Below are 21,640 nucleotides of genomic sequence, written 5' to 3' on the forward strand. Positions count from 1 at the left end.
TAGATTGCTTTCACCGTTCACGGACTCCCCCATCCCCAAATAGTTTTTGTTGTTTTCTTACTAGTAAGTAATTATCAAGTAATCTCTATTAAATTTTTCAAAATTGTTTTTTTTTTGGGTAGAAAACGTTACAATTATAGAAGCCTTTTATTTAGTTCTGAGAATCTAGTTGTAAGAAAAAGGGGTAAAAAGAAGTAAATTGTGCGGGTCGTCAAAGTGTCAAACAAGCAAAGAACAAAGTCATGGAAGAGTAGAAGACACAAAGTCTGTGAGTAAACAGTGTCATGTTTTTGGTAATAAAGCAGAAAAACTAGGGGGTTAAATGTTTTTTTTCACTCTTTGACGTACAGAAATTATGGGTCCCACACCACCTCCCCGTCTCTTCCACCTCTCTCCATCCATACATAGATTTTTCATTTTTTTCACCTTCATATGTAAAAAACATTTCCTCTCACTCTCGAACAGTGAGTTTAGATTATCGCCACAGAGCTTCAGATCTACACGAAGAAGAAGAGTGTTGTGTAGAAAGAGAGAGAGAGAGAGAGAAACCCTATTAAAACCCTTACAAATTCACTGTAAATCTCGGTAACTACAACTGTTTAGATTTGATCAGTTTTATGTTCGTTTCTGATTGCTTTGGTTTTATCACCAAATGCTGTTTGATTCCCTTAAAGTTCGTGTTTTTTTTTACTAACACAGAGAGATCTGCTTGTTCTTTACTTCTAGTTGATCGGATTGTTTCTGAGCTTCACAAGTTCAAGCTTTTTGTTTCTCATTCAAAAGATTCTTTTTTATTGTTTGGTCCGTAGAGGGTTAATCTTTGATTAGAGTGATTAGGGGATGCTTTAAGATTACGAAAAAAAAAGTATTTGTTGCAGTCTGATGCTTAAGTAAGATCTAACTGGTTCTTTCTTTGATCTTTTCTTCAGGGAAACCTTCTGAGTTTCGCGACAATGGTGGTCACAGATGCTGAAAGTCCTCTTCTTGGAGAGATTACTTGTGGTACCTTACTCCAAAAGCTGCAGGTAAAATGTCGCAACCATCCCCATCTAGTAAGCTGCCAAGGGCGAACTTTATTATAAATCCTTTTTTTTTAAATAGGAAATATGGGATGAAGTTGGTGAAAGCGACGAGGAACGAGACAAACTCCTTCTCCAGATAGAGCAAGAGTGTCTTGGCGTTTACAAGAAAAAAGTCGAACAGGCTGCCAAATCCCGAGCCGAGCTTCTCCAAACCTTGTCAGATGCTAACGCTGAACTCTCCAGCCTCACCACCTCTCTTGGAGATAAAAACTTTCTTAATAATGGCATTGTAAGTCACAATATTCTCTTTCCCCAAGTTTTACAACTGGATCTTGATTTGTTTTGTTTTGTTTCTTGCAGCCGGATAAGTCTTCTGGAACGATTAAAGAACAGCTTGCTGCTATAGCACCGGCTCTTGAACAACTGTGGCAACAGAAAGAAGAGAGAGTGAGAGAGTTCTCTGATGTTCAATCACAAATCCAGAAGATTTGTGGAGAGATCGCTGGCGGTTTGAGCAGCGAGGTTCCTATAGTCGACGAGTCTGATCTTTCCCTTAAGAAGCTAGACGATTTCCATAGCCAACTCCAAGAGCTTCAGAAAGAGAAGAGTGATAGGCTGCAGAAGGTGCTCGAGTTTGTGAGCACTGTTCACGATCTATGCGCTGTTCTTGGTTTGGACTTCTTAACCACTGTCAGAGAAGTTCATCCGAGTTTAGATGAAGAGACCGGTGTCCAGTCCAAGAGCATTAGCAATGAGACGCTTTCCACGTTGGCTAAAACCGTTCTGACTCTTAAAGATGATAAGAAGCAAAGACTTCAAAAGGTCAACACACAAATCTCTCTGCTTCCTTTACTTGTTTGGTTTCTCTAAGCTTTGTTTTTTTCTCATGTTCTCAGCTTCAAGAGCTAGCTACTCAGCTGATTGATCTATGGAACCTGATGGACACTCCTGACGAGGAAAGAGATCTTTTCAATCACGTTACTCGCAACATCTCAGCTTCAGTCGATGAGGTGACTACGCCAGGTGCTCTTGCACGTGATCTGATCAAGCAGGCCGAGGTGGAAGTGGACAGGCTTGACCAGCTGAAAGCCAGCCGTATGAAGGAGATTGCTTTCAAGAAACAGTCTGAGCTTGAGGAGATATACGCTCGCGCTCACGTGGAAACAAACCCTGAATCAGCTCGCGAGAGGATCATGTCGCTGATTGACTCTGGAAACGTTGAGCCTACGGAGCTATTGGCGGACATGGATAGTCAGATAGCTAAGGCTAAAGAAGAAGCGTTTAGTAGGAAGGATATATTGGACCGAGTTGAGAAATGGATGTCTGCTTGTGAGGAAGAGAGCTGGCTAGAGGACTACAACCGGGTAATGCACACTATTATACATCAATGGCCTGCGGGTTCTGGTAGTTTGGTTTTCGGGTAGTAGTTCGGTTCGACTAAAATCTCACCGAATTGAATCGTAAAAAAGTTTGGTTCGGTATTCTGGTAGTTCGGTTTTTAAATTTTTACTGAAACTAACCGAAGTTTTTGGTTTCGATTATATTTCAGCTAAAAATTTGGGTAAAGTCGGTTAAATATGGGTAATTTCGGTTAGTTTAATTTGGTTCAAAATTTTGGTTAATTCGGTTAGTTTAGTTTGGAATTTTGGTTAGTTCGGTTACTAAGGTTTGAAATTTTGGTTAATTTGGTTTGAGTTTTTGTTAACAATTTTTTTACACCGAACTATCCGATTACCGAACCGAAAACCATAGTTTTTTTATAAACCTGAATTGGTTTGGTTAAAAATCCCAAGCCCCAATAAGTTCACAACACACTAACTTTAGACTGGATCTTGAGCTTGTTTTGCATGGTTTTGGTTTGTGAGAACAGGATCAGAACAGGTACAGTGCAAGCAGAGGTGCACATTTGAATCTCAAGAGAGCTGAGAAAGCTCGGATTCTGGTTAGCAAGATTCCTGGTAGGTGTAGAAGACTTTTGCAAGCAAGTTTCTCTTTTATATTCGTATCTTATTGGATGTTTCTTGTTTGTGCAAAAAGCCATGGTTGACACATTGGTAGCCAAGACCCGAGCATGGGAAGAGGAACACAGCATGTCCTTTGCATACGATGGCGTTCCTCTGCTAGCTATGTTAGATGAGTACGGTATGCTTAGGCAAGAACGAGAAGATGAGAAACGGAGGCTGAGGGTAACTTCATCATTTCTACTATAAATCCAGAGCGTCATTTACTCTATAAACTTATCCTTTTTGTTGTGTTAATGAACAGGAACAAAAGAAGGTTCAAGAACAGCCACACGTAGAGCAAGACACTGCCTTCAGCACCAGGCCAAGCCCTGCAAGACCAGTCAGTGCTAAGAAACCGGTGGGGGCACGAGCTAACAACAACGGAGCACCAAACCGGCGTTTATCTTTGAATGCAAGCCAGAACGGAAGCAGGTCGACTGCAAAAGGAGGGAGAAGGGAGACGATAGACAGGCCGGCTGCTCCTACAAACTACGTTGCCATTTCGAAAGAGGAAGCTGCTGCTTCATCTCCGGTTTCTGGTGCTGCAGGTCATGTTTCAGCTTCACCCTGAATATATGAAAGGAAAACATATGTAGTTTTCGCTCTCGTCTGTTTAGGGAGAGAGGGTTGTATGAAACAGAACACTTGAGAGAAGACCAACAAACAAAAAAGACATTTGAGAGTAGAATGTGTATCTGTGTGTGTGTTGTTAGTGTTGTTTTTGATAGTTGGTATCATCTTGACTTATTGGCAGACATGGATAGTCAGATGGCTATGGCTTGTTAATCTGCTCCGTTCTATGACTTATTGTGTTTATAGATGACAACACCTGCTTGTTAATCTTGTCTCTGTGGGCATTGCCGTTGTTTATAGGATTCCGGTGAAAATGATGGAAACATGGAACAGAGCCTAATCCATTGTACAACTCCAATGATGATTCTACCTTCCATAACCTCCACCAAACTTGTAACCAAGTCCCCCTCGACACCACAATATTACTCATCTCAAGATCATCCTTCGACATCTTTGCGAGAGCAGCTTCCCATCGAGTCATTCGTACTATCAAAACTCAGAAACTTAACACCGCCGACCCCCCCCCCACCCCCCCCCCCCCCCCTCCATTTCCTTCAACAAGCTTTTTTGATGGGCCTTCAATATAAAGCCCATAAGAACCTGAAGCATGAACTTGTCCAACAGCCTTATAAAAGCGTCCCAACTCCCAAGCATTCATTTGGTTTTGACTTTTGTAGTTAGCTATGAAAAGTGTATCCTAACCGGTGATTTGAAAACCGGATCGGACTGGCAGGTCGAACCGGTCCGACCGTGATTCGAAGCCGAGTCTAGTTTGGTTTAAAATTCAGATTTGAGAAAAACTGGTGAAACCGACTGAAAACCAGTAAAATCAGTAACTCAGTTCAACTTCAAAACCCGGTTCTAAAGACATCAACATATAATTAACTAGGGTCGGTCCGCCCTACGGGCGGGATATTAGTTAATTTGATATTCACTAAATGCTCGAGTTGAAATTTGTTTTAAGATTCAAGAATTTAGTTATATGTTATGTGTTACTTATTAGTATGCGGTGGTATAGTTGTTTTTCGATTATTTTTGCTTTGGTATTGTATCAAATTAACTAATTCTCCAACTCATAATCTATATATATAAAAATATGTTCGCCTCCCTCCTGTGATGCCACGTCATCAAGTCGTGCGTTATGAGAGTGACACGTGTCCCATTTTATATTTGAGGCCAAAATAAAACAAAAAGCTGTCAGGGGTAATTGAACCTAGCACCTCCAGCACTGGTAATTTCTCTTAGAACCACTAGGCTAAAGTCACTTTTTAGGCCGCGAAAATATTTATTATCGTGTTGGCTGGAAGCCCACAATTAACATATAATGCATATTTATGTGTTTATAAATTGTATAATGCATATTTGCTCTACAACATTTGCTTGTAGACTAAAAAAATTGTTTTCTATATTTTTAAAAGAGAAAATATTTAGTCTAGAATATAACATGGACATATGTATTGACTATATATAGAAGTTGGGTGTTATTTTAAAATGACATATGTATAGAGGTTTTTCAACCATTACTTCACTGGCACAAAACATTTATAACTGTAAATACCTTCTTTTAAAAGCAAAACTAATAAAAACGTGTACAACAAATGTATTTTGATATATATTATATGCATCAAGTTATAAAGGTTGGAAACATTGCAAAACTGTTTGGAGCAAAGTTTTTAACTTCACGATCTTCATCTTGACGTCAGTTCAGTGTACAAATGTGGATTTGTGATAAAGTTTGATGACAATACTGTTTTTTTTTTAAATTATTATTCATATTGGAGTGTGCATGTGTCAGAAAGAGGCATATATCATCTTTTATGTTTTTGCGTATGGATTTTAAATATATATTATTTTGTATAATGCATACTTGTTCTACAACATTTGCTTGTAGACTAAAAAAAACTGTTTTTTATATTTTTATAAGAGAAAATATTTAGTGTAGAATATAACATGGACATATATATTGACTATATATAGAAGTTTGGTGTTATTTTAAAATGACATATGTATAGAAGTTTTTCAACCATTACTTCAGTATCACAAAACATTTATAACTGCAAATACTTTTTTTTAAAAGCAAAACTAATAAAAGCGTGTACAACAAATGTATTTTGATATATATTATATGCATCAAGTTATAAAGGTTAGAAACATTGCAAAACTGTTTGGAGCAAAGTTTTTAACTTCACGACCTTCATCTTGACGTCAGTTCAGTGCCGGCCCTGGCCACAAGCAGAAGAAGCATGGGCTTCCAGCCAACACGATAATAAATATTTTTGCGGCCTCATATTTATAAAAAGTGACTTTAGCCTAGTGGTTCTAAGAGAAATTACCAGTGCTGGAGGTGCTGGGTTCAATTACCCCTGACAGCTTTTTGTTTTATTTTGGCCCCAAATATAAAATGGGACACGTGTCACTCCCATAACGCACGACTTGATGACGTGGCATCACAGGAGGGAGGCGAACATATTCTTATATGATAGATAGATGTCTTTTCAATTGTTGTTAAAATTTAATAAATACATAATTTAACTAGTTTAAACCCGATTCTAATTAATTGGATTTCTTTTTAATTCTATTTTTAAAGAAAAAAAAGTTAGAACATCTATTTTTGACTCTCATATTCTATTTTCATTTTGCCATATTCATAAAATTTAAGACTTTTAGTTGTAAGAATAAATCAATACATAATTTAACCGGTTTTTATATCAATTTCGGTTGATATAGTATTCATTTGTTAACTGTATATATAACTAAACTTATGGCTAATGTTTATCTTCTAATTAATAAAAAAGAACATAGAACATATTATATGTGTTTCACAAAAATATGATTATATATATTTATTTATTTTTAAACATAAAATCCGGTTCGACCGGTTGACAACATTTTTCCGATACACGATCAGAATGAACAATTTTTAGAATCTTTAATAAATTTTACATCTTATAATACGTAAAAAATTGCTTTTTAAAATAAAATAAATTAAACTCTTAATTTAATGTAAATTCCTTTTAAACTTTGACTAATATGTGAAAACACCATATTCTAATAGTTAAGATTTAAAAGGTTTTACATCTAAGTCTGAGTTTGAATCCCAAACAATGTAATTTCTTACCGATTATAAGATATAAATCTTATCAAATATTCCAAAGTAATGTAAGTAGAACCGTTTGTTGTGGTCGTCTATTATGAAGAAAGCATGTCCATCGAGAATGTTGCAAATGCATAATCATCAATTGATCCCAGTGTTTTGAAGAGAGTTTCATGTAGAATGATTATATGTAATAGAATTAGAGATGATATGATAAAGTGATCGGTGATTTACCCGGTGTTTTGAAAAAAGCTTTGACTAGTAGACCATAATTCTTCCACGATATATTTCGTAGATGTTCAATTAGTTTACTGAAAATATTGGTTTATTTTGGTTTATTCCATTCAGCTTTTAAATGCAAGAATATTGTTAAGGTTCAGTTTGGTTTGGTTTGTATGTCACATGTTGTGATATTAGGATTAGGAGATGGCAAACGGTGGCATTGTGGCGCGTGCATGTCTGCCACGGAAACATCTTTTCGGTCTCCTCTTCCTCGTAATTCTCATTTCTCTTCTCGCTGTAGAGAGAGAGAGAGAGAAAAAGAGAGAGAGAGAGAGAACAATGACGACGATGGAGATGATGGAGAGGGACGCGATGAAGACGGTGGCTCCTTGCGCTCCCGTGACTTATCACCGGCGCGTTCGTGGTGACTTGGATGACACACTTCCTAAACCTTGTACTTCTCCTTATAACCCCCAACCCCTCAATCTATACATATTCATCAAGCACTCGTAGATATTTATAATGGGTGTCTTCAATTCTACGATACACTAATTATAAATTTTGATGAACTAGATTTGCCAAGAGCACTTCACGCACCAGATATGGAGCACCCGCTAGGAACACCGGGGCATAGGCATAATGGCCTTAGTGTTCTTCAGCAACATGTGGCTTTCTTCGATTTGGATGATAATGGCATCATTTATCCCTCCGAAACCTTCTATGGTAAACATATTACTTCAATCTTTACATATGAGACATTTTAACGTGTGCAACTGGAACACTCTTAACAGCGGCTCAATTCAAAATGAATGTTTTTATAGTTTTTAGTGGCTATATTTAGATACTCTAGTTTAGAAAGAATATTTAAACATATGTTCGTTTGAATTTTTTTTTTTGCATGGCTTCTATAAAGATTTATGACATTTTTTGGTTTGTATATACATATACACGATTTGATATCCACCAGGATTCCGGTTACTCGGTTTTAATTTACTTGCGTCGCTTATCTTGGCTGCTGGTATCCACATAGCTCTTAGCTATGCTACTCTCCCGGTATGGTCTACATTATACAGGTTTGATTTAATTTAACACTACCAATAATCCGTTTATAATGGGTATGTTTTTTTTACTATTATTATAGGGGTGGATACCGTCTCCATTCTTCCCTATATATATAAACAACATTCACAAGGCAAAGCATGGAAGCGATTCTAAAACATATGACAATGAAGGAAGGTAAAGTAACAACATAACTATTAGCATATAGATTATATATGACCGTTGGGAAGTTTCCTTCAGCTAACCAACCGGTTTAGTAGTGGTTTAGTTTCCCTTAGCTTAAACCGCTCGTGTATATATATTGAACCATTGTACATTTTGAGAATTAATCAGAAATCTTTTATCATACTTCATCTTCTTCAATATGGTATCAGAGCACAAAACGATCTTCTGATTCTGTTACTCGAGTTTCTTTTCCATCATGAGCGTTTCGATTTCACAGTTTCTGTTTGATCTCTGTACTCGCTTCGTGATTGATTTCTTCGAGTTTCTTGGATTCGTTCTGCTCGTTCTTGGTTCACTTTCGTTCCGATTCATCGATTGAGCTGTTTTGAGTTCACCGGAGCTTCTTCTGAGCTATTTGGAGTTTGTCTCTACGTGGATTCTTTCTTTTTCCGTTCTATTCCGGCGATTGCGGCGATAATGGCGAATGCGACGGATCTTGACGATAATCACACTTCTCGGGATCACTATGAGAATCCTTATTACCTTCATACTTCAGATCATGCTGGATTGGTACTTGTTACTGATCGATTGACTTCTGGATCTGAGTTTCATTCATGGAGACGCTCGATCCGTATGGCATTGAATGTTCGTAACAAACTTGGATTCATTGACGCCACGATTCCTCAACCTCCACCGAGTGATTGTCATGCTGGTTCTTGGTCAAGATGTAACGACATGGTGGCGACTTGGCTTATTAACTCTGTTTCCAAGAAGATTGGCCAAAGTCTTTTGTTCATGCCTACGGCTGCAGCTATTTGGACGAACCTTATGTCTCGTTTTAAGCAAGATGACGCTCCTCGGGTGTATGAGATAGAGCAGCGTCTTAGCTCGATTCAACAAGGTTCAATGGATGTGAGTACTTACTATACTGAGCTTGTTACACTATGGGAAGAACATAAGAATTATGTGGACTTGCCAGTTTGTACTTGTGGCCATTGTGAGTGTGATGCAGCTATGCTTTGGGAGAGATTGCAACAACGGAGTCGTGTAACCAAGTTCCTTATGGGACTCAATGAAGCTTATGAACCGACGCGTCGTCATATCCTCATGTTGAAGCCAATTCCGATGATTGATGATGTGTTCAACATGGTATCTCAAGATGAAAGGCAGAAGAACTTAAAGCCTACTATCAAGCCTGATGCCGTTGTGTTCCAGACTTCAGCTTCTCCTGATACAGCTCCTATTGGTTACTATAATGGCCCACTTGACAATGCTGCTTATGCTGCACAATATCGTCCTTATAACAAGATGGTTTGCACACACTGTGGTCGAACTGGTCATACTATTCAGAAATGCTACAAGTTGAATGGTTACCCTCCAGGACACAAACTGCATAACCGTTCCTCTACTCAAGCTTCATCTCGTAGTAATCTGCAGAATGGTCAACGTAGCTCTCTTCCGACTCAAGGTTCTCAGCAGCCAGCTAATATAGCAAATGCAGTTGCTTTTTCTGGTACTAATAGCCTGGACTTGAGTAAGTTTAGCTCGGAACAAGTGCAGTCTCTGATTAATCAGCTCACCTCTCATGTTCCTCCGACACCAACAATGCCTGCTTCTTCGAGTTCTGTGTCGCCTCTTCTCACAGCAACTATAACTTCTCAAGGCTATATGGATCCTCATTCATCTTCTGGTACTGTCTCAATACCCTTTCCGTCTACTAGCCTTCGCTATAATCACAAAGCTCTGACTTTTTAACATAATTGCCTATCCACACTTTCTTCTCTTCCGCTTGATAGTTGGATTATAGATAGCGGTGCTACTACTCATGTTTGTTCTCAATTGACAATGTTTAGTGAGACTTTTCCTGTGCAGGGTGTGACAGTTTCCTTCCCTGATGGTACTAGTGTTCCTATTACACATACAGGAACCATTCATATCAATGCATCATTGACATTGCATAATGTTTTGCATGTTTCATCTTTTCGTTTCAATTTGATTAGTGTGAGTTCTCTGTTACAACATGCAAACTGCTCTGCTCATTTTTATCCTCGTGAATGCTTTATACATGACCATACTCGGGACTTGATGATTGGTAAAGGAAATCTTTTCAACAACTTGTACATCCTTGCACCGATCATCACTTCTCCTGCAACGAATTTCTGTGGCTCTTTGCTTGATGGAAACATATGGCATCAACGTTTAGGACATCCTTCACTCACGAAGTTGCAACATATTCCTTGTATTACTGTGTCTAAATCGAGTCTAGATCATTGTTCAGTGTGTCCTTTAGCTAAGCAGAAGAACTTGCCTTATGTTTCTCACAATAATAGGTCATCTTTACCGTTTGATTTGATTCACTTAGATACTTGGGGTCCTTTCTCAGTTGAGTCTGTCGAAGGTTATAGATATTTCTTAACGATTGTAGACGATTGTTCTCGTGTAACTTGAATCTATATGATGAGAAATAAAAGTGATGTTCATTCAATCTTTCTTGCCTTTATCAAGTATGTTCAAACACAATATCAGTCTGTGATTAAAAAGATAAGAAGTGACAATGCACTTGAACTAGCATTCTCTCAATTAATAACAGATCTTGGTATTGTTCATCAATATTCTTGTGCATATACACCTCAACAAAATTCAGTGGTTGAACGCAAACACCAGCATCTTTTAAATGTAGCTCGTGCTTTACTTTTTCAATCACAAGTTCCTCTTGCTTATTGGAGTGACTGTGTTCTTACAGCTGTATTTCTCATCAATAGAACACCATGTTTGCTTTTGAACAAACGTTCTCCTTATGAGATTTTGTGTAAGAAAGTACCTGATTACAATTTTTTGCGCACGTTTGGCTGTCTGTGTTATGCTTCGACTTATCCTAAAGATCGAACAAAGTTTACACCTCGTGCTAGTTCTTGTGTGTTTCTTGAATATGCTTCTGGTTACAAAGGTTACAAGGTATTAGATTTAGATACTAATCAGGCTTTTGTTACACGTAATGTTACCTTTCAAGAAACAATATTTCCTTTTAAAACTCAGTCTGCAAGTACTGGTAATGATTCATTGTTTACAGAATCTATTCTGCCTTTGTCTACTCCTATTTCTTTAGATTGTGGTGCTTCTTTACCTGTTCATACTGCAAGCATTCCTTCTTCATTGGTTCCTGAACCTATTGAACCTAGTACTACCACTGGAATGAGGACGACTGTCATGCCTGATGCAGGATCAGTATCACTTCCTAACACTCGATCGAGACGACAAGGTAAAGCTCCAAGCTATCTTGCTGACTATCATTGTTTTCTTACTCAAATTTCTTCTTCTCCTTCTTCTTTTGATTTACCATCTTCCTCCATTACTCCCTATCCACTTTCTTCTGTTGTCAACTACTCTCGTTTCAAACCCACATATCAGTCTTTTATTCTCTCTTGTACTATTGAGACAGAGCCACGTAATATTCATGAGGCCTTGGCTGATCCTATCTGGAAAAATGCTGTGGGATTGGAGATTACAGCTCTTGAAACGAAGGAGACTTGGACAGTTGTTTCATTACCTCCGGGGAAACATGTCATAGGTTGTCGATGGGTGTTTACGATTAAGTACAAAGCAGATGGTACTGTGGATCGTCCTAAGGTGCGTCTAGTTGCCAAAGGATACACTCAACTTGAAGGTGTTGATTATATTGACACGTTCTCTCCAGTTGCGAAGCTTGCTAGTGTAAAACTTCTTCTTGGCTTAGCTTCGGCTTTTGGTTGGACTTTAACACAAATGGATGTGTCCAATGCCTTCCTGCATGGTGATTTAGATGAGGAAATCTACATGAGTTTACCTCAGGGTTATACACCCACTGGAGAGCTTCCTCCAAATCCGGTCTGTCGTCTTAACAAATCCTTATATGGTTTAAAACAAGCGTCGCGACAGTGGTATTTGTGTTTCTCTCGTGTGATTCTCTCTGCTGGTTTCACACAGTCTCCTGGAGATAACACTATGTTCATCAAACAGTCTGGTTCTTCGTTCATTGCCTTACTAGTATATGTGGATGATATACTAATTGCTTCCAACAATGATGCAGATCTTCAAGATCTTAAGACAGCTCTACACAAGGCTTTTGTTATTAAAGACTTGGGACAACCAAAGTTTTTCTTAGGCTTGGAGATCGCTCGGAATGCCTCTGGTATCTCTGTCTGTCAGCGTAAATATGCCTTGGATATCTTAGAAGCAACGGGCATGCTCGCTTGTAAACCAAGTTCTATTCCTATGGATCCTACTGTCAAGTTGACTAAAACTACTGGTACGCCCTTGGTGAACATCACTCAGTACAGAGAGCTTATTGGACGACTTCTGTATCTCACCATTACCCGACCAGATATCACGTTTGCGGTAAATAATCTGAGTCAGTTTCTCTCTTGTCCCACTGATGTTCATCTCCAAGCAGCTCATAAAGTCTTACGCTACATCAAGAGTAATCCTGGACAGGGTCTTTACTATTCTGCTTCAACAGAGATATGTCTCAATGCTTTCAGTGATGCTGACTGGGCTACATGTCCTGAGACTCGTCGTTCTATATCAGGTTACTGTGTTTATCTTGGATCTTCTCTTCTAACTTGGAAGTCTAAGAAACAACAGACCGTGAGTAGAAGCAGTACTGAAGCAGAGTACCGGAGCATGGCCTTGGCGACTTGTGAGCTTCTTTGGTTGGCTCAGTTGCTGCGTGATTTGAGAGTACAGGTTACAGCTCCTGCTAAGTTGTTATGTGATAACAAGTCCGCAATGCACATTGCTTCAAACCCTGTCTTTCATGAACGCACGAAGCACGTTGAGATTGACTGTCATACTGTGCGTGATCAACTCAAGCGTGGCTTCTTGAAGCTGTTTCATGTTCCTTCTTCAAATCAGCATGCTGATATACTCACCAAACCACTACATCCGGGAGTGTTTCATTCTATACTCCGCTTGATGTCCATTTCAAACCTATTTCAGCCTTGAGGTCTTAAATTGGTTTGAGGGGGGTGTATTAGCATATAGATTATATATGACCATTGGGAAGTTTCCTTCAGCTAACCAACCGGTTTAGTAGTGGTTTAGTTTCCCTTAGCTTAAACCGCTCGTGTATATATATTGAACCATTGTACATTTTGAGAATTAATCAGAAATCTTTTATCATACTTCATCTTCTTCAATAATAACTGCAACCTATATAACGTATTAACGTGATATGTCAATTAGCGTTTGCTTTATATTTGTGTCTGTGCGCGATTGTGGAAGGTATACACCAGCGAATCTTGAGTTGATGTTTAGCAAATACGCGAGAACAGTGCCAGACAGATTGAGTATTGGAGAACTATGGGACATGACTGAAGGAAACCGGGATGCCTTTGACTTTTTCGGCTGGTATATAATTATTAAATTGATAAAATGTGGTTATAATTCCTTGACTATTAACCAATCCATGGATTCTGATGAAGAAGTGTATATATTGGTGTGTGTAGGTTAGCGAGCAAGGTGGAATGGGGAGTATTGTATGCGTTAGCCAGTGACAAAGAAGGATTCTTATCAAAAGAAGCGGTAAGAAGGTGTTTTGATGGGAGCTTGTTTTATTATTGCGTCAGGAATTATACCGAGATGAGTGAGTACAGATCGTACTACTACTGATGATGATGATGATTTTGGTTCTTTGTAGTCTAAGGGGAACACTCATAGACATAATTATGAACTAGTTCTTTGTAATTAAATACTATGTTTTATATATGTTAACGTTGGTAATATTATGCATTTTTCTTATAAGTCGTTCGATATTTTTATGTCTGAAAATACATAGAAATTTGTTGCTAACCATAAATATTAGAATGTAATGGTAAGATACAACTATTAGACATATAGAGATTATTATAGTTAATCAAATTTTGTCTAAATTTCGATTTTTATTGTTATGATATCCGTTTGGTTTAGCTGATTTGGTTAGGAACCCGACACAGAATGAAACAAAGACTTCCTTTTCATAAACATTTAAAGAAAGAAAACTTTTTCTAACTATTTTCGATTACATGATCAAACAGCCATATGACAGATAAGCTAAGAAAAACAGAACACAATAATACGCCCTAAGAGGAAAAAAAGGAGTTAACAAAAGCACACGAACACGTTTCTTTAATTTTATCTTTTTTTTTCATTTTATTCTGGTTCTAGGTAAAAGATAAAGAAGCGACGATATGAAAGAACTGCAAGTTCACCAAGACATCCTTGGCATGGCTAGTGGCTCGACGTTCAACTCTTGAGAACAACTCGTTGCTTAGCTCTTCCCCGATGTGAGCTTCAACTAGTACTCCAGCCACACTCCGACAACTACTAGCAAAAGCACGACCGACCTCGGATGCATCGTCCGGCTCGCTCACCACAAGTGGACTCCCTCCTTTGTAAACTACAAGCTTCTCAATGGTGAAGGAGCCGTCCGCTTCAACTACTTCCTTGAAATCTTGCAGGCTTGGAGCGTACACCGGAATATTGAATCCGTCGCGCTTCTCTGCCGCTACCAAACCCTAACATCAATGATTTTTGTAAAACATCTACGTCAATTCTCTCTTTTTATGTTACGTTAAAATACTGGAACTGAAAATCATTGATAAGAGCATGAAGCTTAGCCAGTTAAACGAATTAATGTCAATGGAAATATATATGACGGTTCAGTTGAACACAAAAAGAGGCTAATTGGTGTATCTGGATAAGTAGTGGGATAATGAAATAGCGCCTAGCTAGCCGAGTAATTGTATAGCAAAAATATTTTAACTCCATAGAGTTTTGATAAAATAAATAACAAAACGTATAATAGTACTAATAGATTAATGATTTCACTTTATAGTTATATATTTAACACGATTATAACATATATTAAAATTAATTTTCAAACATGAAAATGTTTATAATGACTCAACACATGTAAACTTTACTTTTTGGTATATACGGTACTACTATTCATCATAAAAATATGTGAATAATTATAAAGGGGTACACTAACTTTTAGGTGTGAATATATGTTTATAATGACTCAACACATGTAAACTTTACTTTTTGGTAGTGACTATGATTTAATATGATTTAACGGGGTGATAATAATTATGTTAGAAAGCAACGTAACAATTCTTGTTGAATCTTTTTGTATGTCTTTTTCCACTGTACGTTGTTGTCCAATAATATGGCCTGTTTGCCTCGACAAGGTCATGATGTCGATATTTTGGCAACTGCATAGAATGAACGTCGCAATAGATGGTTAAGATCCATCTGGGGTCGGTGAGAGGAAAATCGGACGGGTACGAATGATTCTTAAGTTTAAAACGAGTGGTAAGAGTGTACTAACGTGGTCCTAAAAGGAACCACCATCATCTGCTTCTGTTTCGTTAGTATATCGTTTTTACGCAAAAGTTCAGTTTTGTTAACTTATTTTTTTCGAGCAAAGTTAACACAACTTCAAGAAACTTGTTCAACGATAACATTCCACCATATATACAAAACTAGATTTCTATGTTTGACAATTCTTTAAATATATTATCGTGTCAAAAAACTGAATTTCAAGAAATGTGTACGTGGATAATATTTGATTACATATACGAAACTAGTATACTAGGTTTGTTGATTTTACGCCAGGTGTTTAAAACAGTATGGTTAGGTGCAGATATATAGGCTTTGATCGGTGACGTGAATTACGTTTACGTTTGATTAGATTTGAATTAGAAGTTCAACTCAAAAATGTTACCAATGATAAACTAATTTTATTTTTTTGTGTTAATGTTTGAGTTATAATGTGTTGTACATGATTTACCATTTTAAGTTGCTCTTTTAGTAAAATTGATAAATCAAGTATTAACTCAACATCAAGCAAAAGTGCATGTATTAGAAATTGAGTTAGCCTTTTCTTGTTTTTTATTAGTTGCCTACGGTTACTTTACATTTTCTAACATTTTTAATAATACATCCATGTGCACGTTTAGTTTGTGTTAGTTGATAAAAGCATGTTCAAAAATGTATATATATATATACACTTATAAGCTATTATTTCCATTTGAATTATTTAAACAAAACTATTCCTATAATTTTAGTTTCTAATTCTATTTGGTAACTAAAATTTTACAACATAAAATTATATGTAAATATATAGGTATTTTTGTTAGAATATATAAATAAGTATTTTTCTTTGATTGTAATTTAATTTATTTTAGTTAGTATATTTTATTTATTTTAGTTTAACAATTTTAAATGTTCTAATCTATTTTATTAAAGTTATAATAAATATTATTATATTGATATTCATATTATTGATTAAAATAATACATACTGCAATTTATACATCGAAAACGTTACCAACGTTACCGTAGAACTTTTACTTTGCCAAACAAAAATAATTCAACTTATACTATAGCTCTATGAGCTCAAGGCTAATAATTTAGAGTTGTGAGATTAACTAAGTAATATGGGGGGAAAGAGTTAAACTTTCACTTTGCCAAACAAAAATAGTTCAACTTTTAAAGGTCGTACCTCGCTGACAAGGTCGTCCCAAGCGTCCTGAAAATGAGTACCGAAGAGTAGACCGGCACCACCTTGATCGGTGGGATCTACAGAGGTACGACCGAGACAAACGAGGAACATGGCCCCACCTCTCTTAACCTCCGCCGCTCTTGCCCTCAAAAACTCCGCCAAGTCCGCCTGAAATTGGCGTTTGTACGCCGTGGCTATCTTCTCTCCGGCGCCGTGTATGAACACCCTCCCTCTATTGTATGCCGCCGATCTCCTATCCGTGACGCTCTCCGGCACCTACCAAATTGCCCATTTCTCAATTTAATCAGATTAAAAAAAAAGATTTTCTGGTTAATATTAATTAATCCAAAAGTAAACAAAATCACAAGTTAACTAAGCGTCTGATTAACATCTAACCATATTTCAAACATTTATAAAATAATTAAAGGTTAGAACAGAAAAGAAATTAGAAAATATAGAACCGTTAAAAGATTATACTATACGAGCCGAACCATGCCAATTGTAAATAACGTGAGCATACCTGAGAGAGCCAATGCAAAGAAAAGGCAGAGTGGAAAATATCAATTGTTCTCGCCGGGAAAAGTCTCCGGTAAAACGATCCGGGAACACCAGCGACGAAGTAGGAGCGATTTCCGTCGGCAGCAAGGCACTCCTCCATGCAAGAGTTAGAGACAAGTGGTGGAAGCAGCTGAAAAAGAGTGTTGAAGTCGTTGTTTGGGAGGTCGGAGAAGAAAGCAGTGAACTCCGGTGGATCAATCCCGGCGGTATCAAAACGCTTAGAGATGTGTTTAACGATGAAATCGATGATGTGTATGGTATTTGCGCCGGAAGAGCAACCGAGATCAACCGCCGTGAACGGTGAAGGGTTGGCCGAGGAGTTTAGGTGAACGTTGTCAAGTGTTTCTTCTAAGAGATGAAGCATGGACCGTGCATGCATCGCCTGCATATATTTGGTAAATTTTTTTACTTTTCAGGATTTTTATATTTAAACTATCGATATCTTTTTCTCGTGACTTAGTAAAATATGTACACTTCCATGCACGTCGACAATGTCCTATATCTGTGTTAAAATTATACGCATTGTGTATGATTATATACAGCTTAAATAATTAATTTAACGTAAATCAAAGGTTTCCAATCCGATTCAAACATATACAAACAAAAGATAAATCAAAATCGACTTGATTTCTTATTTGCACTAAACTGAGTTGAACTCGAACTAAGCTTTAAAGATATTTAATAGATTTAGCTAATCTTTGAGCACTCCCTTGCTTAAAACATAATTTCTTGATAAATTTCCAACTTTATTACTCGAGATAAAAATATAATCGAGTTATTAGAAGTTTTCTTAATGAAATTAACTATTAGTAAAGATGTAGAGACCTGAGCTTGAGAGTTATTTGCATAGCTGTCTTGTCCTTTGCCACCTTTCATGCTGAGAAGTCTCTCGAGCTTCATGTTACATACAGCAACGTTGTCTCCCTTAGAACCCATTCTCTTACTCTCTCTTCTTTTTCTTTCTATCTTCTTATCTCCTCTCTCTCTTTCTCTGTACTTTGTTTTTGAGAATGAGACAAGCTTGAAGGGACGACACATATTTATAGAAAAAGAGGACAAAGAGAGGAAATAATATATGTATATAAATTAGTTGAATGGAGAAACATATAATTAAATGTGCCTCTGCGTACATATTGTGTATATACTGATTATTCATGAAAAACAACGCATCATTATGTTTGTTTCCCAAACAACAAAATATAATTATGTGGTGTACTTGTGCCACATGATATATGGGATATACATTGTTTGTCATTTTGTGTACTGTAGGTTATTATTTTTGTCAACCACATTTCTTGTAGGGTTCATTGGAGTAAAGAGTAGAAAATATATATAGTTATTTGCCACACACGTATAATTGTATGAATCTTTGATGTGATATTTTTGTCAAGTATTTTTGCGGTTGTGATTTGAATGAAAATATCTAGAAATGACATTTCTGTTAAGTATTATGACAACTGTTATTTAGTGTTCTCTGTGTATAAAAAGTAGCACTTGTACTTCTCACACATCTACATAAGTATACATTTTTATTCATCCTGATGTATAAATTTTACTTTCTACAGGTAGAAAACATAGAAGCAAAATATTCGGTCATAAAATACTAGTAATTTTTTATTTGAAAAATGTGTTCATTTCGTGGTAATAATTTTTTTTTGAAAGTATATAAGTGTTATTTTAGCTCTATTTTTTGGTTGTTATAGTAGTTAATATGTTTCTATTGATTGAGATATATATTAGAATATAGGTAATTCTTGTCTTTTAAAAAAATGAAAAAAATTCAACTTGTTGTTGGTTGATTTGGAGAATCATCTCAGCGGATAACTAGATCAGTGAATGCTAGTTAAGAGTACTGTGATATGGTAAGATTTTGATTTTGTAATGAATAGATATGATGGATGATGTAATAACAACTATGGTATAACAAGAATTATTGTTTTTAATATTTGTAAGTGGGGCATAAGGTTAGGGTAAATTAATGAGTCTTAAGAGTAATAACTTATTGGCTGGCATTAAAAATCCATGATGAGAAAAATCAAAAGGAAAATGAATGTGTTTCCATTTGATACCACCCGAGGCGACACTAGGAGTATTCAAGCTATGATACGATCGTAGTTAGATTCATGCATGTTTCAAACATTCTTCATCCATTGCTTTTTATCCACTATCGTATTATTCATATCCCAAGTATTGGTCCTAATATAAAAGAGTATTGTTACCAAGTCCTAACGATTGCCGGCTAATGATCTCTATCAAGTTATCAGCTATCCCAAAATATGGTTAATTAGACGATGTCATTATAACTTTCGTTCTTTTTATTGACACCAGGCTGCTATATGTTCATATGGTCGAGTATATATATGCAATGTAATGTAGAATTAGGTAATTAAACCAATCGAACGTATAAGTTCAGGTGATGTATGATCCATCCGTAATCTTATAATTAGAACGCTTATCTTAATTTTACATGGCATGTTCATCTGAACACAAAATGGCTGGTTTAAATCTCCATTGCTTAAAACCTTTTGTTTATTTTAAGGTTTAAATCTCCATTAGTTGGTTTATTCCGTAATATAATAAATTGATTAATATGTTGGGTACATGCATGAGTAAATGTAAAAGTAGCATATGTAGGAAATAAGAGTGGGTAAGGCACGAGATTGACGCCGAAAATTCATGGAATCCAATGGAACAGAGAGAGTGAAGCAATATAAGAAAAGAGAGTAGTTTATTCATCATGTTGCCGGTTTTTTAAACTCTATCCATTTCTCTACATTTTCATCATCCTATCCTAAAACTAGATGCTATTATTTTCTTATTTTCAACCAAACATAATGTTGGCATACCCATACGCAATGTATATTGTAGTACTAATAAAAGATAGAAACAAATAGACTATACGACTCTTAATAAAAATAATAAAAATTAGCTAAAACAAGATGCTGCTCTTCTTAAGAATTTTGAGTTCTCATCCCAAATTTTTACAGGTTTTAGATTTGTGGTCTTTGAGAGCAACATCTCAAAACAAGTACCTAAACAAATTAATATATTATTATTTAATACAATTTGTTTATATAATTTAATTTAATTTCATTTCCTAAACAGATTTAGATGATAATAAGTGAACAATAAGGGGACATATGACATTAGAGGTCTAATGAGTTTTCTATAATAAGTTCTCATTTGAGAATTTTACTACACTTTCTTTACTATTTTTTCTACTTTATTTATTTATTTTAAAAGTTTATTACTCATTTAAATATTTTTATTGGAGATGCTGTGAGGTTTAAATTTAGTTAGCGTTCTTGTACTAAAATATTTATTTATTTTTAATCTGCATGTTGTTGCATATTGTATTGGAAATACTATTTGGGTTTAATTTGCATTCTCACAAAATTTGTTATTCTTTATAGCAAGTTTTTTTTATATTAAGTTTCTAGTTTGAAGGAGGAGGATAAGTATCTATTATTTTAGAAAATTAACAAAAATTAGCCATACTAAAATATTAAAAAATAGCTACCTGTATTTGTATTCAATCTTCTCAACATCGAACAAGTCAAGACAGCCGAAACGAGCCCGATCGAATAAAAGCATTACAGATTATTGTCCATAACATTTTCTTAAAAAAAAAAAATTATTGTCCATCCCGGTTGCCATGTTCTAATTTAGAGTAATATTATTTTTGCAACAGAAAGAAAAATAAGAATAATGTAATATACTTTGTGGTTCATGAATATTTGAACTTTGAAGGGTATTCGTTAGTCACTTAATTCAAGATAATTAATGTGTCTTTTTAAAAATTGGAAATATCACTTGGTTAAAGCGTCTGTTAGTAGACAAATATGGATAGCTATTGCATGCAACTCGTAGGTAATATGATGTTAGATAATAAGAAGAGTGTTGCATAAAAAAGAAAGAAGAATATATAATGAGAAAAAGGTAAGAAAAAAAGAAGAAGTAAAGATACGAGTGGGTCCAATATACCTTATATAAAGCCAACAACCAAATTTTCACTAGCATGCCACAAGAGTCGTGAAAAGGAAGTCCTACTGCTCTTACTCTATTCTAATCTGTGCATTGTTTCGTCGGGCAATTCTGAGAACCTTAGAGGTTGAAACTTGTTAGGGTTACTTAAAAATTTGAATCATTACGATATGTTTGCTTGAAAGTTATATATATATATATTGATAAGTGTGTAAAATTCATTATATTGATAATAATACATGACATGCAATCTGACATTGAAGAAATCAATATCTAATGCATCTAGGATAGCTAGCAAAAACAGAAATTTTGAAAAACCACAAAAAGTTAAAAAGACTTTCACAGACTAAAATGTTTAATCAAAGCAGGAATTAGATTAAAGCTTAGTGAAATTTCATTTCGTAGATAACAATTTAATTTTAATAGATCGAAACTTTGAA

At 36.0% G+C, this 21,640-nt stretch overlaps 3 protein-coding genes across 5 annotated transcripts; 2 read left to right on the plus strand and 1 right to left on the minus strand.

The window, feature by feature from the left end:
* The first annotated feature begins 359 nt into the window (after positions 1-359).
* On the plus strand, positions 360-3,865 carry LOC103844967 (65-kDa microtubule-associated protein 1). 2 transcript variants are annotated; one of them, XM_009121796.3, is made up of 8 exons: positions 360-585; positions 930-1,025; positions 1,102-1,311; positions 1,383-1,844; positions 1,919-2,386; positions 2,893-2,980; positions 3,060-3,208; positions 3,288-3,865. In XM_009121796.3, the coding sequence occupies exons 2-8, from the start codon at positions 954-956 to the stop codon at positions 3,594-3,596; spliced, it is 1,758 nt and encodes a 585-aa protein (XP_009120044.2). In that variant the 5' UTR covers positions 360-585; positions 930-953; the 3' UTR covers positions 3,597-3,865. The 2 variants fall into 2 exon arrangements, with proteins under 2 accessions (XP_009120044.2, XP_009120045.2); XM_009121797.3 differs by having other exon boundaries at positions 380-575.
* Positions 3,866-7,214: 3,349 nt separating this feature from the next.
* LOC103844969 (peroxygenase 2) lies at positions 7,215-14,454 on the plus strand. Of its 2 annotated transcripts, XM_018655559.2 has the most exons (7): positions 7,215-7,368; positions 7,488-7,637; positions 7,882-7,967; positions 8,056-8,150; positions 13,398-13,523; positions 13,622-13,758; positions 14,319-14,454. In XM_018655559.2, the coding sequence occupies exons 1-7, from the start codon at positions 7,254-7,256 to the stop codon at positions 14,327-14,329; spliced, it is 720 nt and encodes a 239-aa protein (XP_018511075.1). In that variant the 5' UTR covers positions 7,215-7,253; the 3' UTR covers positions 14,330-14,454. The 2 variants fall into 2 exon arrangements, with proteins under 2 accessions (XP_018511075.1, XP_009120047.1); XM_009121799.3 differs by lacking the exon at positions 14,319-14,454 and having other exon boundaries at positions 13,622-13,927.
* On the minus strand, positions 14,110-20,440 carry LOC103844968 (indole-3-acetate O-methyltransferase 1). The gene is made up of 4 exons (XM_009121798.3): positions 18,042-20,440; positions 17,179-17,598; positions 16,659-16,934; positions 14,110-14,668 (listed from the first exon to the last, which is right to left on the minus strand). The coding sequence occupies exons 1-4, from the start codon at positions 18,252-18,254 to the stop codon at positions 14,315-14,317; spliced, it is 1,263 nt and encodes a 420-aa protein (XP_009120046.2). The 5' UTR covers positions 18,255-20,440; the 3' UTR covers positions 14,110-14,314.
* Between the last annotated feature and the right edge of the window lie 1,200 nt (positions 20,441-21,640).

The sequence above is a fragment of the Brassica rapa genome, chromosome A10, assembly GCF_000309985.2.
Source record: "Brassica rapa cultivar Chiifu-401-42 chromosome A10, CAAS_Brap_v3.01, whole genome shotgun sequence".
In the NCBI taxonomy this organism is placed as follows: Eukaryota; Viridiplantae; Streptophyta; class Magnoliopsida; order Brassicales; family Brassicaceae; genus Brassica; species Brassica rapa.

Coding starts and splice junctions, on each gene's coding strand:
- LOC103844968 (XM_009121798.3), bottom strand. CDS start 18,254: ATGTGTCGTCCCTTCAAGCTTGTCTCATTCTCAAAAACAAAGTACAGA. Junction 17,599..18,041: donor CAAATAACTCTCAAGCTCAG/GTCTCTACATCT, acceptor AAATATATGCAG/GCGATGCATGCACGGTCCAT. Junction 14,669..16,658: donor GGGACGACCTTGTCAGCGAG/GTACGACCTTTA, acceptor CATTGATGTTAG/GGTTTGGTAGCGGCAGAGAA.
- LOC103844969 (XM_009121799.3), top strand. CDS start 7,254: ATGACGACGATGGAGATGATGGAGAGGGACGCGATGAAGACGGTGGCT. Junction 7,369..7,487: donor TGACACACTTCCTAAACCTT/GTACTTCTCCTT, acceptor TTGATGAACTAG/ATTTGCCAAGAGCACTTCAC. Junction 7,968..8,055: donor TTAGCTATGCTACTCTCCCG/GTATGGTCTACA, acceptor CTATTATTATAG/GGGTGGATACCGTCTCCATT.
- LOC103844967 (XM_009121796.3), top strand. CDS start 954: ATGGTGGTCACAGATGCTGAAAGTCCTCTTCTTGGAGAGATTACTTGT. Junction 1,845..1,918: donor AGAAGCAAAGACTTCAAAAG/GTCAACACACAA, acceptor TCATGTTCTCAG/CTTCAAGAGCTAGCTACTCA. Junction 2,387..2,892: donor GGCTAGAGGACTACAACCGG/GTAATGCACACT, acceptor TTGTGAGAACAG/GATCAGAACAGGTACAGTGC.